The sequence below is a fragment of the Diospyros lotus genome, chromosome 7 (assembly GCF_014633365.1).
Source record: "Diospyros lotus cultivar Yz01 chromosome 7, ASM1463336v1, whole genome shotgun sequence".
NCBI lineage: Eukaryota > Viridiplantae > Streptophyta > Magnoliopsida > Ericales > Ebenaceae > Diospyros > Diospyros lotus.
Genome location: NC_068344.1, coordinates 25,961,712 through 25,975,685, shown reverse-complemented (window position 1 = coordinate 25,975,685; position 13,974 = coordinate 25,961,712). Strand labels below are relative to the sequence as shown.

General features: G+C 32.4%; 1 protein-coding gene across 1 annotated transcript; it reads left to right on the top strand.

Annotated features, from left to right (window-relative positions):
• Positions 1 to 3,354: 3,354 nt before the first annotated feature.
• Positions 3,355 to 13,269, top strand: LOC127806645 (vacuolar protein sorting-associated protein 2 homolog 1). The gene is made up of 5 exons (XM_052344058.1): positions 3,355 to 3,559; positions 4,480 to 4,610; positions 6,180 to 6,284; positions 12,557 to 12,817; positions 12,936 to 13,269. The coding sequence occupies exons 1-5, from the start codon at positions 3,523 to 3,525 to the stop codon at positions 13,071 to 13,073; spliced, it is 672 nt and encodes a 223-aa protein (XP_052200018.1). The 5' UTR covers positions 3,355 to 3,522; the 3' UTR covers positions 13,074 to 13,269.
• Positions 13,270 to 13,974: the final 705 nt, after the last annotated feature.

The following is a 13,974-nucleotide window of genomic DNA, read 5'->3' as shown; positions in this document are numbered from 1 at the left end:
ATAATCCCCAAATGGACCTACCTAGTCTAAGTCGCAAGCCCAAATAAAAATAAAAAGGAAAGAATTCTTGATCCAAGGACCCAATGTAATGGGCCAGGGGTTCATATTCAGTCGAATCCATTAAGATGGATCTAACAGATTTTGATTTAGATCTGATGGACCAAATCCACCTCTTGTTTTGATCCAAGGACCCAATTGGGTTTTTTATTTTTCAACAAAAGAATCAAAAAATGATTTTCTACAAATGAAAAACCGCTTAAGGTGGTTGCGTTTTTTTTACTGTTTTTAAATTATTTTTAATTTTTAATTTTTAATTTTTTAAATAATAAAAATACATTCTCTTTGTTGTTTTTAAAATAAAAATGTATTTTTAAAAATAAAAATTATATAAAAAACTCAAAATAATAAAAAATTATTTTTGAATATTTTTATCCAAAACAAACTCTAAATTCAAAATATATTTATTTATTTATATTTTATTATTATAATATAAAAAAATATTACAAAATTCATTAACTTTAAAAAATATATATTTTTAATAATATATTAACATTCAATATTTCTAAATTACTGTTTCTAAAATTTCAAAAAGAACGCATTTTCTAATTTCTTATTTTAAAAAATAATTTTTCAAAATGATAAAAAGAACGCGTTTTCAATTTTCTAAAATAGAATATCAAAACTGAAAATTAAAAAATAAAGAGAACACAGCCTTAGTTTTTGTCTCTAAGACATTTCTAAATTGAAAACATATTTTTTTAACATTGTTAAATGACCTCAAAACATTTCTAAAATTACAAAAGTTATTTTCTTCTTTTCTTTTCTTTTTTGATGTTTCTCAACATTTTTTGATAAAAAATATTTCAAAAACATTGAAACAACACCGTTTCAATGTTTTTGTACATCAAAGTAAGACACAATAGAACAAAAAAGTTAATTAATTTTTATTAATGAATTAATTGAAATAATTCATTTAAAATTAATATGAAATGACATCTTATTTCAAATAATTCTATTTTTTTAATCAATATGGGGGATAAAATTTAGAATTAAATTCAAATATTTTTATATCAAAAAAGGATATGGAACTTGAAATTTTAAATAATATGATGCTAAATAAAATCTTTCTCGGGGCTCAACACAACCTTGAATAATTTTGTGTGGTAAAAGTTAAAATCAACAAAATATCTCTCACAATAATTAAATAATCTTACATTTTCATTATGTCATTTTGTATGATATTATATCTATACATACATTTTATAATACATAGTATTAACATACACTTAACAACATATATATTTGAAAAAAAATACTCATTACTATTTAATACTGATATTATACCATGCTAACAACAAATTCAATAACTTAAGATAACAACTTTAATCAAATATTTATCTTTTGTAGATTGAAGAGTCAAAATTCTTTAACATATCAAACAATTTTCTCTTGCAAAATAATTCCCCTCTCTTTATTCTACTATACATATATATATATATATATATACATTCTTAATCTATCTTTTTTTTTTTATTATGATGTTTCAAAAAATACATAGATATGCTCAATATATAAGCTCTCTTATATGTTGAAGGTTAAGATTTTATCACATGACGACAAAAAAACTTAATAATTCCATTGAGTTGTCAGTTGATATAACTAATATATGAATGAACTTATAAATTAAATCTTAAATTCTAAACTCAAAATACAAACGGATATCTTTACATAAATGAGCCTAAACCCGTAAACCCTATAAATTGAGTATAGTTAAGGGCTAGTTTGAAAATATTATTGCTTCCAAAATTGATAACCTTTCCTCACTATTGACCAGCGTTAATCGCAGCTTTAGTTTCGATGAAGTCGAGTAATCTCATCATCTTTTCAATAAAATCTTGCCATGGCTAACCCATGGGAGTTGGGCCCTAGGCCATTTAAAATTTAGAGTCTTTTAAAAAAATAATAAAAAATATGAAAATTTTATTGAATTTTTTTTTAATACTAAAATATTTATCATTAGAAATTTATTGGGTCCTTTTGAGTAAAAAATATTTTTAATGTTAAAACATTTAAATTGAACTTGGCAAAAAAAAATTATTAGGCCCCCCATTTTGGGGTCTTAGGCATAGGTCTCATTGGCCTATGTCTTAAGGCAGCCCTGACTTTTGCATATCTAATCAAGTGTTTTTGAAAATACCATGTTTTGAAGGCTACATGCAAGGTTGGGACCTATATTATATGTCTCCATTCTTCGAAATTGTGTCCCCCTACATATGGTTAAACCCAATGTATTATTTGTTCTATAACATAAATTAAATTTAACCTCATTTAATATACTTGTGTATTAGGTTTCCTGTACTCATGTGGTTGAATGTCAAACATTATTACTAGAATTGTGTTGGGGTCATGGATGGATGTCACCATATAAAGGTAAAAAGTAAGAGATACAACTTTGATGATTAGTGCAACCCAAGACAACAACCATGTGGGACGAGGTAGTGGTTCAACTACCATCACTCAGCACTATGCATTGTGATTGAACGATAAATTAGGAGTGCTAAAGGCTCATTTTCCTATCCTAAAGGTGATGCTGCCATCATTTGGATTTTGCACCCAAACATACACCTCAAGTGCATATTGCACCATTCACGACTTTATTAGAGAACATAGTGGAAACGATGCATTATTTACGCAGTTCGCATTTGTTTAGTATGGATGGTTTCAATTGGAGTGTAATATAACATTATATATACACTAATGGTTTGAGATGGAATCAAATTTTTTAGTTTTTTTTTTTTTTTGTGAGAGAAAAAAAAAACTTTCACAAAGAAAAAAAGAATTAACTTGAAAGAATTATGATCTTGAATGACTTATAAACAAAGGGAACTCATTATTTTATATATTTTTATTATTTAATTAAATTATTTATGTCTAATTTAAAATCAATAATAATAATTGTAATTTGAATAATGATAGGCCAAACAATTTTTTTATCCACAATATAAATTTAATATCAAACATAAATTTGGAAAGTCAAACCCTGTTTTCGGTTTTCGCTTTTATTTTATTGACAATTTATAGTAAAGTTAAACCTGGCTTTCAATTTTTATTTTTATCAACAAAAAATAGAATAAAATAAAATGTATTGAAATAAAAATGAGAAAATAAAATAATTTTTGTAACATTTTCAAAGAGGGCAAAGTACTTTCGTGACATGTTTCCTCCTCTGTTTCCTTCACAATAATCGCTGGACGTTGGATTTGGACCGATACCCACAGAAAACCATCGTTCCAGATGTCCGCCGCGTGTGCTGTATCTATCTTTATATATCTATTATTTTAGTTTTCTCCCACCCACTACGCTTTTATGTATTGTTGTGCCGCGTTATTGTGAGATGGTTCCATCGCACAACAGCAAAGCGTGTTGATCAAGTCGAGTCCTCACAGATTCTGCGGAGAGAGAGAGAGAGAGAGATCCGGCGGTGCATCGGAATTAGACGTCGGCCTTTGTTGATCGATCGAGATGAGTTTCCTCTTCGGCAAGCGGAAGACACCGGCAGGTGCGTTTTTCCGATCTGTATACTTCGCAATTACTTGGCAATATATATGTACAAGATTTATGCCTGTGGTTTTGTTTTTTGCGAATATGTAGATCTCGGATTCTTCACTTTAATTTGATTTTATCAGGGGATTGGTTTTGTGGTGTCTTGTTTAGATTTTAATTAGGGTATTACGTGATGATTTCCTCTAGTTGTCCCCAAAAGATAGCGCCGATTTCGGTTTTGACTGTTGAGATGATATGGCTTATTTGATCTTCACAAATTGCTTACTGTTTGGTTGCGTCTGTGCTGTTCAATTCTTGTGATTACTGAGAATTGGTGAAAAACCTGTAAGAAGGGTATAAGTTGGCCATGTTATATTGTGTCTTACAGTTTTGCTCATAGTTTCCAGAATTGAGTCACATCTCTATTAGTGTACGTCTGTAAATTGATTAACTGATTTGTGAAATATAATAAATTCTAATGATCCACTAGTTGAATTCAAGCAGTAAATATCTTTTCATGACTAGCTTGACCAAATGCGATGATACTTGATAATCCAGAAATTCTTTAACATCAACATGGTTAATTCTGTAACATAAAGATAGGTAATAGTTTTGCCTTCATCTTACTGGGCGTTAAAGACAATGATGTCATGTGACTGCATCATTATTTATGTTAACTAAAGTTGTTTTTCTTTAGAAGCCAAATTTTTATTGTATTAACAGGGATATTTTGTGCCCATTTAAAAGTTTGTACACCACTGGATGCCAAGCACTCTTGCACCTCAGTGCACCTTGAGCCTTTGACAACCATGTTAGGGTGTTTGGTTGCTCAAATGGCTGCTGATTGGTATTTTAGGGCAACAAAATATTAGATCATCCAGGCCACAGCTATGCTTGATAGACTCACTTAAAGTTGAATTTTTGGATGTTTCTCAGAACTCCTGCGCGAGAATAAGAGGATGCTGGACAAATCTATTAGAGAAATAGAAAGAGAGAGGCAAGGATTACAAGCCCAAGAGAAGAAATTGATTGTCGAGATAAAGAAAAGTGCCAAGCAAGGGCAGATGGTAAGACTTATCAGATTAAGTTTTGTCCCTTTCCATTTGTTATATACACTTGTAGACAAAATTTATATTGTTCAGGTCATTAAAGTCTTCATTATGCAAGACGGCTTTAATTAGAACTGCATGCAAATCTGTGCCTATTGTGATTCGAGTTGTTTCTATGCTAGAGTTTCCAATCACCCTTTTTAATTTACCTACACGTGTAGATGGATATTTTCTATTGCTTAATGCTTCCTTCTGTATGCTCTATGACATATTGAAAACTGTACAGTTTTCAAAAAGAGCATGACAAATTTTCTCTGGTATTAGTTATATCATGAGTTTAAGTTTTAGGCCCATTTATTTGCTTTTGCAGGTCCCAGTTGAATGAAAATATGTTTATGGGCACTGTCATTAACTAGTTGGCTTTGAATTTTGGCTAACAAAATGGACCAACACAATTGCATGTGAAATTTAGGTGTCTTTTGCTAATTGATACAACTGATGACTAAATGGCACTGTATCTCAATGTCGCTGCAAAATTGACATGCGCTCGCACATGTTGGTTTGCCTGGGAGGGTGGGGGAGTGAGTTAAGGTGATAAATTATTTTAGCCTATATGTTCGGAACAAGGAATCTTTTGACAAAAAGGAAAAGAAAATGACAATTATGAACACATTTTTACATGTCTATAAGAATATTGATTTTCCTTTTATTTTCTTTTTTCCTACTTCAAGTTCCAGTTCCAAAAGTAGCATTAATATTCAGGTTTAACTGTAAAATACTGTGCGTAAATCAACCATTAAAGTTCTACTGCAAATATGGAGTTGCTCAATGTTGTAAAAAGAACCTTTCATACAGAGCTTTATCAATTAAAAAAAGAGAAAATATCTATTTTGATTGATCCACCTGAAGGACCTAGTGTAAGGTGCATGATTTTGAAATTCTGTGCTGGTGTCCTGTCAAGTAATTTTAGAGACTTACCTACCTCTGATGCTTGATTAGTTTTTCATGAACCATCCTCTTTTAATGAGTTCTCTTCATGGTATACCTTGTTCATCCTCTATTAGACAATTAACTTTCACCGCCAGGCTGATATGTATAACTGTGAAGTTATATTCGGTGGACCATGTGGTGGTTATATTTGTATTGAGCAAGTTTCAGGGCCTTGACTTTATTCTAAGGAAATTGGTTCAAGAATTAGAATTCCGAACATGATAGCTTCCTAATTCAGTTTATTACATGTTGCTTTAGTCTCTTATGGGCAAAGCCAATTAATCAATCTACTAAGCTAATGTGCCATGCTCAGCTTTGTACGTGAATTTATTCTGTATGTATATGCATGTATGAATACTGTAGCAGATGTGATATTTATATTTTGCAGATTTTTCTTCTTCTCTGCCATCTGTGTTGCAAATTAAGACAATCAAAGTAGTAATTGTGATTTTTAAGGTTTGTAGATGTTCATATCTTAGCCTTGACTTATTATCATTTGCCGATACAATTTTTTTGACAAGTCCATTTATTTATACAATTAGAGACTGTATTTGCTGCTTAAGTATATCTGTTTGATTTGAAATTCTTTTGTTTCAGGGAGCTGTTAAGGTGATGGCAAAAGACCTTATTAGGACCCGACATCAAATTGAAAAATTTTATAAGCTGAAATCCCAGCTCCAGGGTGTATCTCTTAGAATTCAGGTTAGTAGTTCTAATTTTGGTTTTCATTCATTAGCATCATTATTTCATCATCATCATCGACATCATATCTTAACCAAGTTAGGGTTGCTAGCATGGCATTCATAATGTCAATTGATTATTAAAAGTCACATTGATAATACAAATCCATGCATCTTATAATAGAATAACATCGAAAAATTTTACATCGGATACCCTTCCTGAAGTAACCTTCTAGTGAGGGAATGTGAGATAAAGTTCCAACACCATCTTCATATGAAAAAGTTTTAAGAGATAGTGGTGAATGAAATAATTGATATGGTCGTGTTTTATCACATAGTTGGTATTGTGAATTCAACCTTTACAACATGGAAAAGGGACATGAACACCATTGTTTATGTTTTAATTTTTTTGGTTCATCATCTAACCCCCATTATCATTTGTGATCTAATTTCCAAGATCCATGGATGATTTTAAATGTGTTTTATACTTATTTAAAATTGGCTTATAATTGCTTAGCTTTTCCACCACTAGACACTTCTTCGACACGTTTGGAGGACCTGTGTCTGTAGTAAATAAAACACATGTTGACCACTTAAACAAAATAAACATATATTAATATTTCTTCTGCTAGACTTATTAATTTCAAGATTTTTGAATGTCAAAATAAACAAAATGAGAATAAGTTGGATATTGATGATATCAATTGTGCAATAAAACATAATATGGTTCTTTTGTCTATTAATATTTCTTCTGCTAGACTTATTAATTTCAAGATTTTTGAATGTCAAAATTTTCAACTTATTTATATAGAGCTCTTTAAGTAGATAATGTATGGAACTATATTCAAACTCCTTTCCTAGAGTATAGAAAATTAATTGTCGTGAAACAATAAATTTTAAAAGTATTTGTAAAGTAAAAAGAAAAAAGTATTTGTAATGTTAAAAAAAAAAAAGACAAACGGTTATTATTCTTATGTATTTCTATAATATATATATTTATTATCAAAATGTCCAAACAATATTGTGTCTTGATCTTTTCATGATTGCCGTGCTAGGTCAGTTTTTTATTATGTTCATATGTTTGCTTGTCCCTTGTGTCTGTTTCCTTAGTTATCTGGTCCTTTATAGTTAAATTGGATGCTTTTCTTTTTGCTTATTCACATTGCAGCTTTGTTGGGAGCAATTTCTTTTAAATTTTGTTCAGAAACTAGCTTTTAAAAAGTACAAGAAACTATGTATTTGTTTTCTCTTTGGGGAGGGCTTGTTTCATTTGGTGAAAGAGATATATTTCACAAATTTAGTTGACTTTCTTTTCATAACGTATAGCATTATTCTAAGTGCAAAGGCATTGGAAATAAATCAATGACAACAGAAATCACAATTTATCAAAAAAAATACAACTACAACAATCACAAGACTTAATCCCTTTAGGTGGGGTTAACTAAATAAGTGCAAGCTCTCTAACCATTTCTATTTATGGTTAAATCTTCTTTAAGTTCAATGTTTTGCCATCATTTTCTAAAGTTTTTTTCTTTGCAAAATAAGTTGGTGTTGTACGGATTTTAATTTGTCTAAAAAAGATTTTATGTAGGACAAAAGTTTTTTGCTAGAAGTAACAGCTGAAATAAACCCACCTTACAATGTAAACTAACTTTTGCACGAAAAGTTACTGAATACTTGAACTGCAAACTAGTTGGTGTCTTCAAGCCAGACTTGATTGGCTCATTCATGCACAAATATATTCAATTTTGGTTTTTTCTCATTTTTCAAACCTATATTAAGTGAAAGAAATAATTTGTTGACATTTAACAAATTGAACTTGCATTGGGCTAATAATTTTGAAATTGTGTTCAATTTTAACCTATCTATTTCTCAAGCCTAGTAAATGAAAGAAATATTTTATTACTGAATATTTAACAAATGGGAGTTGTGTTATGTTTCGGATTATTTAGAAATTTTATATTTATTGAGTTCATATATGTTTGCTACTAACCTCTGGTGGAACAACCTACGCAAGAATAATGGTAGTGTTAAAATCTCATAGGTTGATAACCCTATGTTTCAAGCAGAATCAGATACCGATGCAATCATGCATGAACATAAATACACAAATGCCAAGAGCTTGTTCAATAACATTGTCAATTTTTATGTTCTCTATTTTTTTTTTTCAAAATTGAGTTCAATTTGTGTTTTTTTGAGAGAAAGAAGAAAGCTAGATGTGCTGTTCGACAATTCTATTTATTTTCAAAATTCTGGAAAAAATTAACCATGATTGATAAAAAATTTGTTTATTTATATTGTGACTAAATATATAACATAGTACTTTTATAAAAAATAATTTCAAATATAATAAATTATTTTTAAAATTGATTATGAATTATATTATTGGTTTGTGTTTGTTTTCATTTCCTGTTAAAAAAGTAGAAACTAAGCATTGCATTTGATAATGTTGTTTTTCAAAATTTTTAAAAATAAAAACTGAAAATGATGTTTTGATAAAAATGTTATACACTTATCAGATGGCTAAATGTGTAAGAAATTATTTGTATTGACTAAAGTAACTATCCCTTACAAAAAGTGGCTGGTTGGTTGCTGGATGTTGAGTTGAATCAAAGGGTGTGCATTCGGTTATAATCGAACCGAACCGACTTGATACACTAACCGAAATAACTGAAATCGAATTAATCAATTTGAACTTTGAACTTTGAACTAACCGAACCGAAAACCAAACCAGAAAAATAGCCAAAAACCGAACCGAATTAACCGATTTGACCTTTAAACTAACCGAACCAAAAACTAAACCGAAAAACAGCCCAAAAATTTAACCGAATACATCTTGATTCAATTCCTTGACATCCTGATATATTAATTTAATTTACCTCCAAGTCAATTCCAAATACATATTGATTTCTAAGTTCCTAACCCCCTATCATCAGCAACAGCAAACACTGAAAACTAACAAAACGGAAAACAAAGGATGATTTTTGATTTTGACTCATGACAATTATAGTGGATTACTGAGTTCTTACTACACTAAGAAACCAAATTCAAATTCCTTTTCCATAGAGCATACGCTAAGGACTTAATTGCTCAAAGTTAGACAAAAGTGTGGGGGCATCATCCTCAGCCTCATCATCATCATCATCATCATCCAATAAAAAGCTTTTTGTTCCAAAATTGATTGCCATATTCACCCATCACATCCCCCCGAGATTGCAATCTTTTCGCGTTTTTTAATTTTGTGATCAATTCAACATTTAATACATGGATATCCCAACATTGGATACATGGAAGAAAGCCAATAGAAACATGGAAGGTATCTATAGGTTAAACAAACAGCAAATCACAAAACACTGAACAGAACCAAATCACAAAACACAAAACAAGAAGTAAACAACGAAGCAAATCAAAAAACAGAAACAAGTTAAACAACGAATTAGCAAAGCCAAGTCAAAGCATTGAAAGATTAAACAAACATCAAGGGAAACCAACCAGATTGAACATGACAATCAAAACCACACGACGATTAAGTTGTCGAAATTGTATTACCTTCTCAAATCGATGACGATGATACTCGCAAGATTGTTAACAGTGAGGTGAGGAGGGTGAAATGGCTTATGGTTTTGCTGTCGTGTTCTACGTGGGGGGGGGGGGGTGGGCTGGGTCTCGGACTATCAGGTGCAGGGGGGTGGGGGGGAAGCCATCGCCGACGGTGAAGGTGTTTGGGTCTGACGGCGACGGCTAGGTGAGGGTTAGCCATTGATGACCTGGGGCTAGGGTCGATGCTTCAAACACGGGTGGAGGGGGGCTGGGTCTCAAGTTATTGGGTGCAGGAGGGCTGGGTGTTGGGTGAGGGAGAAGCTGACGAGTCGAAGACGAGATGAAGGTTGACGACGGGTGGGGGGGGGGGGTGACTCGAGTGAGGCGGTCTCTCGGGTGTGCTGCGCTTGCGCAAGAACGAAGAAGAAAGGCAATGGACAGAAGTCACAGAACATGGACTTCGTTGGAGTGAGGTAGTGCCGCTACCAGAGTCGGTCGGTTCGGTTTTGTGGGCATTTTTGCCCAAATACCTAAACCGAACTGATTAACCGAAATATTTATAAAATACTAACCGAACCCGAACCGCTCACATTGGCTAACCGAACCGAACCGACCGAACTGGTTGATTCAATTTAATCGGTTAAACCGATTTTATGCTCAGCCCTAGAGTTGATGAATGGGATATGGTTGGGTGGTTACCAAAAAGTTGAGTCAATAACAAGGGTGGCAAGTGAATTGAATTGGAACAAAAATATGAACATGGAAACACCGTTTTGGTGTTTCAGTTTGTTTGCAAAAAATTGAAAATTGCATTCACTTTTTTTTTTCCTCTTTGGGAAGGAAAATAGCGCTTCAAACTCTTTTTCTTTCTTTCTTTTAAAAAAATAGTGATAATGGAACATAAAACTGAAAATGGTAACAGAATGAATTTGACCCTTAGTGTGTTCATTGTTCGTGTGTAAAAAATGAAGTTATGTTCATTTTTTCAGATACAAAAACACTGAGGTATTTCAAGTACTTTGTAATAGCATTTTCTGTTTTCTTTTTCAAGAATTTTGAAAATAGAAATAGAAAACTAAGGTATTTCAAACAGGCATTTAAGTAATTGACAGTAATATACTTATATATGTATTACTGTGAAACTTACTATTCTTTCGAGTTTCGACCAGTTCCGATGTGAAGAAACCCCCCTCTTTTAGACCTTTTCATTCCCTAGTAAGCCAAAAGCCATTGCCATTGATATCAAGATCTGGACACCAAACTTCTTAAATGCAAAAACAAAATGATAGAAAAAGATTAGGGAAGCATAGAGGTATATGGATGTGGTTCAAGATTGATCCAAAAATTGATACAAAAGACCTGCTTTTTGGAAGAATGAAATCAGAAAACACAGGAGGGAACCCATGCGACCAAGAATTGTCACACTCTTGCAAGCACACATACGCGTTAAGGTAACCTTGTTGTCACAGGACTATTATGCTGTGGCAATTGAGGAAGTTCAATGGGTGTAGGAGAGAAACCCCCAGATAGCTGTGACAGATGTTGGATCTATTCTCTGAAGAAGCAGTTTATTGTTTATGATATGGCTTTTTGATTTGAATTATACACTTACCCGCTTATATACTAATGCTGCATGTGCATTTGGTAACTTTTTGGGCATTCCTGACAACTTCGTATTAGGGCTTGATCAAACTGAGTTATTAATTTTTAATAATATTATTGATTGGGACCAAGTTTTGGCCCATATGTTATATATAATATATATGCACACACATATTATTTTTATTCTCATTTGGGCTAAAGAAGGCAGAAGAGATAGCTAGTATATTTTACAGTTTACCAAGAAAAGCCGAAGTAACTCAATATTGAACTTGCAAAAATGCAGGGAAGTGCAAATTTCAGTCTTCTGTATAGGGTTGGCAATCGTTCGATTTGGTTTCGGTTTTTGTCAAAACCATAACCAATCCAAACTTAAATTACTAAAATCAAAACCAAACCATTACCCATTGGTTTTCAAAATTAAAAACCATAACCAAACCATTCGGCTTTGATTCGGTTTCAGTTTTAACTATGATTTTTTTAGTTTGATCCATAATCTCCCACTAGGTTTTATTTTTTTAAATATTTAATTAGTTATTTTTATTAATAATTATTTGATTGATAAAAATAAAATAATTTAAGATTAGGTTTTATTTTTATTTGTTAATTACTTTATAAATGTTAAATATTTTATATTTGTAATGCATTAGTTAAAATACTTGTAAAAAAATACATTAGTCAATATATATATTATGTATATATATAATATATTAAATAAATAAATATATATTATATATACGTATATTCGGTTCGGTTTGATTCAGTTACCCACACATTTGGTTCGGTTCAAGTTCGAGTTTTGGTTTGGATTTAATGAAAACCATAACTAAAGCATACTCATTGAAAAAGTGTTTAGTTTTTCCTCAAATCAAACTATTATCCAGTCAAACGGTTTTTAACTGTGTTGACTAGCTTGGTTTCAGTTTGATTCTCCACGATTTTGGTTGCAATTGCTATCACTATTTCTATGATTGTGTACATTGTACATCAAACTTTTATCCCACGATGTGGGGCTGGCTAGATAAATTTTAGCTTGCTGATCATTTCTATTTATGTGTGGACTTGTATGATTGTGTGCTTGTGCAAATTTTAGAAGTATTTTCTTGTTATTTCATGGTTGTACTACATTTTGACTTCTTTAACGTGAAAACTCAGACTCTGAAGTCAACACAAGCAATGGGAGAGGCGATGAAAGGTGTCACAAAGGCAATGGGCCAGATGAATAGGCAGATGAACTTGCCTTCACTGCAGAGAATTATGCAAGAATTTGAGATGCAAAATGAAAAGATGGAAATGGTTACTGAGGTCATGGGAGATGCCATTGATGATGCTCTGGAAGGGGATGAGGAGGAAGAAGAAACAGAAGAGCTCGTGAATCAGGTTCTTGATGAGATCGGGATCGACATAAACTCAGAGGTATTTCTGTTATTCCATGAAGTCTTCTTACTCAAACTTAGACTAAATGCCGCAATCTGTTGGAGCTAACTATTTGAGTTACACTAATCGTTTTATTGGTTCCCAATTCTGCACGCAGCTTCTGAATGCACCATCATCTGCTGTAGCTGCCCCAGCAGCGAAGAACAAGGTCGCACAAGCTGAAGCGACAGGAAACGAGGACAGCGGGATAGACAGTGACTTACAGGCAAGGTTAGACAATTTAAGAAGAATGTAGCCTTTCAGCGTAGCGTACTTCAAAATAGTTCAACTGGGGAAGTTGACAGGTTGAAATGCTGCCCTGCAATATTTGAGAAGAATTAATCAGCCTCATGGGTTGGTAATATCTTATATTGTAATGAAAATCACTCTTTAATTGGTACCATATGTAATTATCCATTCTCACCTAATTATTGGGGGCCTTGTCTTGTGTATTACTTGGTGTTATCCAACCGGGTTTGTTTTCTTGGTAACAGAGGAAATTTGAGGGCATAAGAACATAGTTTATTTGCTTTCTAATCCTGGTGAGGTCAGTACCAACCATCATCTAGATTCTAGAATATCCAATAAAACTCATACCAGAAACTATTTGAGATAGTGTGTTATCAACTTTCCTACGACTTTACCATCTAAAGTCTAAACTATACCTATGAATACGAAACGCCGCCCAACTCAGGCCTCAAGTTTTTTGGTCTTTTAATAAAATATGTTGTACGAATGCGTGAGTCAGTGGCAAATACCATATCTTACCACCAAGAAAAGAAAAGGTAAATATGGGAGCAGACTTGATTAGAATCTTTTTGGCACCGAGGAGACTTGGTGAGTGAATGAAACGACAATTTGGTCCCACACCACACTCTACCCCAACTCCCACGGCACTCGTCCTTGTCAAACTCAGTGGGCTGAAGCGTTGTGAAAATTACCCAAACCAAACCCCCCACCTCAACACACTGAAATTCAGTATAATGGCAAACTAAGGGGTTGAATCATGATAATTTGAGATTCGTATTAATAGGTTGTGGATTTGATTTTTTTTCTTACGTAATAAGGTAAAATCTTCTCCTATGATTTACTTTTTCTGTCGAAATCGAAAACACAAGTGGCGGATGACTGCGCAAGAATGGTAATTCCAAAAATTT

Excerpts from the sequence above, each read along its gene's own strand:
- LOC127806645 (XM_052344058.1), top strand. The coding sequence starts at position 3,523 with ATGAGTTTCCTCTTCGGCAAGCGGAAGACACCGGCAG. Across the intron at positions 3,560-4,479 it reads CAAGCGGAAGACACCGGCAG|AACTCCTGCGCGAGAATAAG; the intron begins GTGCGTTTTTCC and ends GATGTTTCTCAG. Across the intron at positions 6,285-12,556 it reads GTGTATCTCTTAGAATTCAG|ACTCTGAAGTCAACACAAGC; the intron begins GTTAGTAGTTCT and ends GTGAAAACTCAG.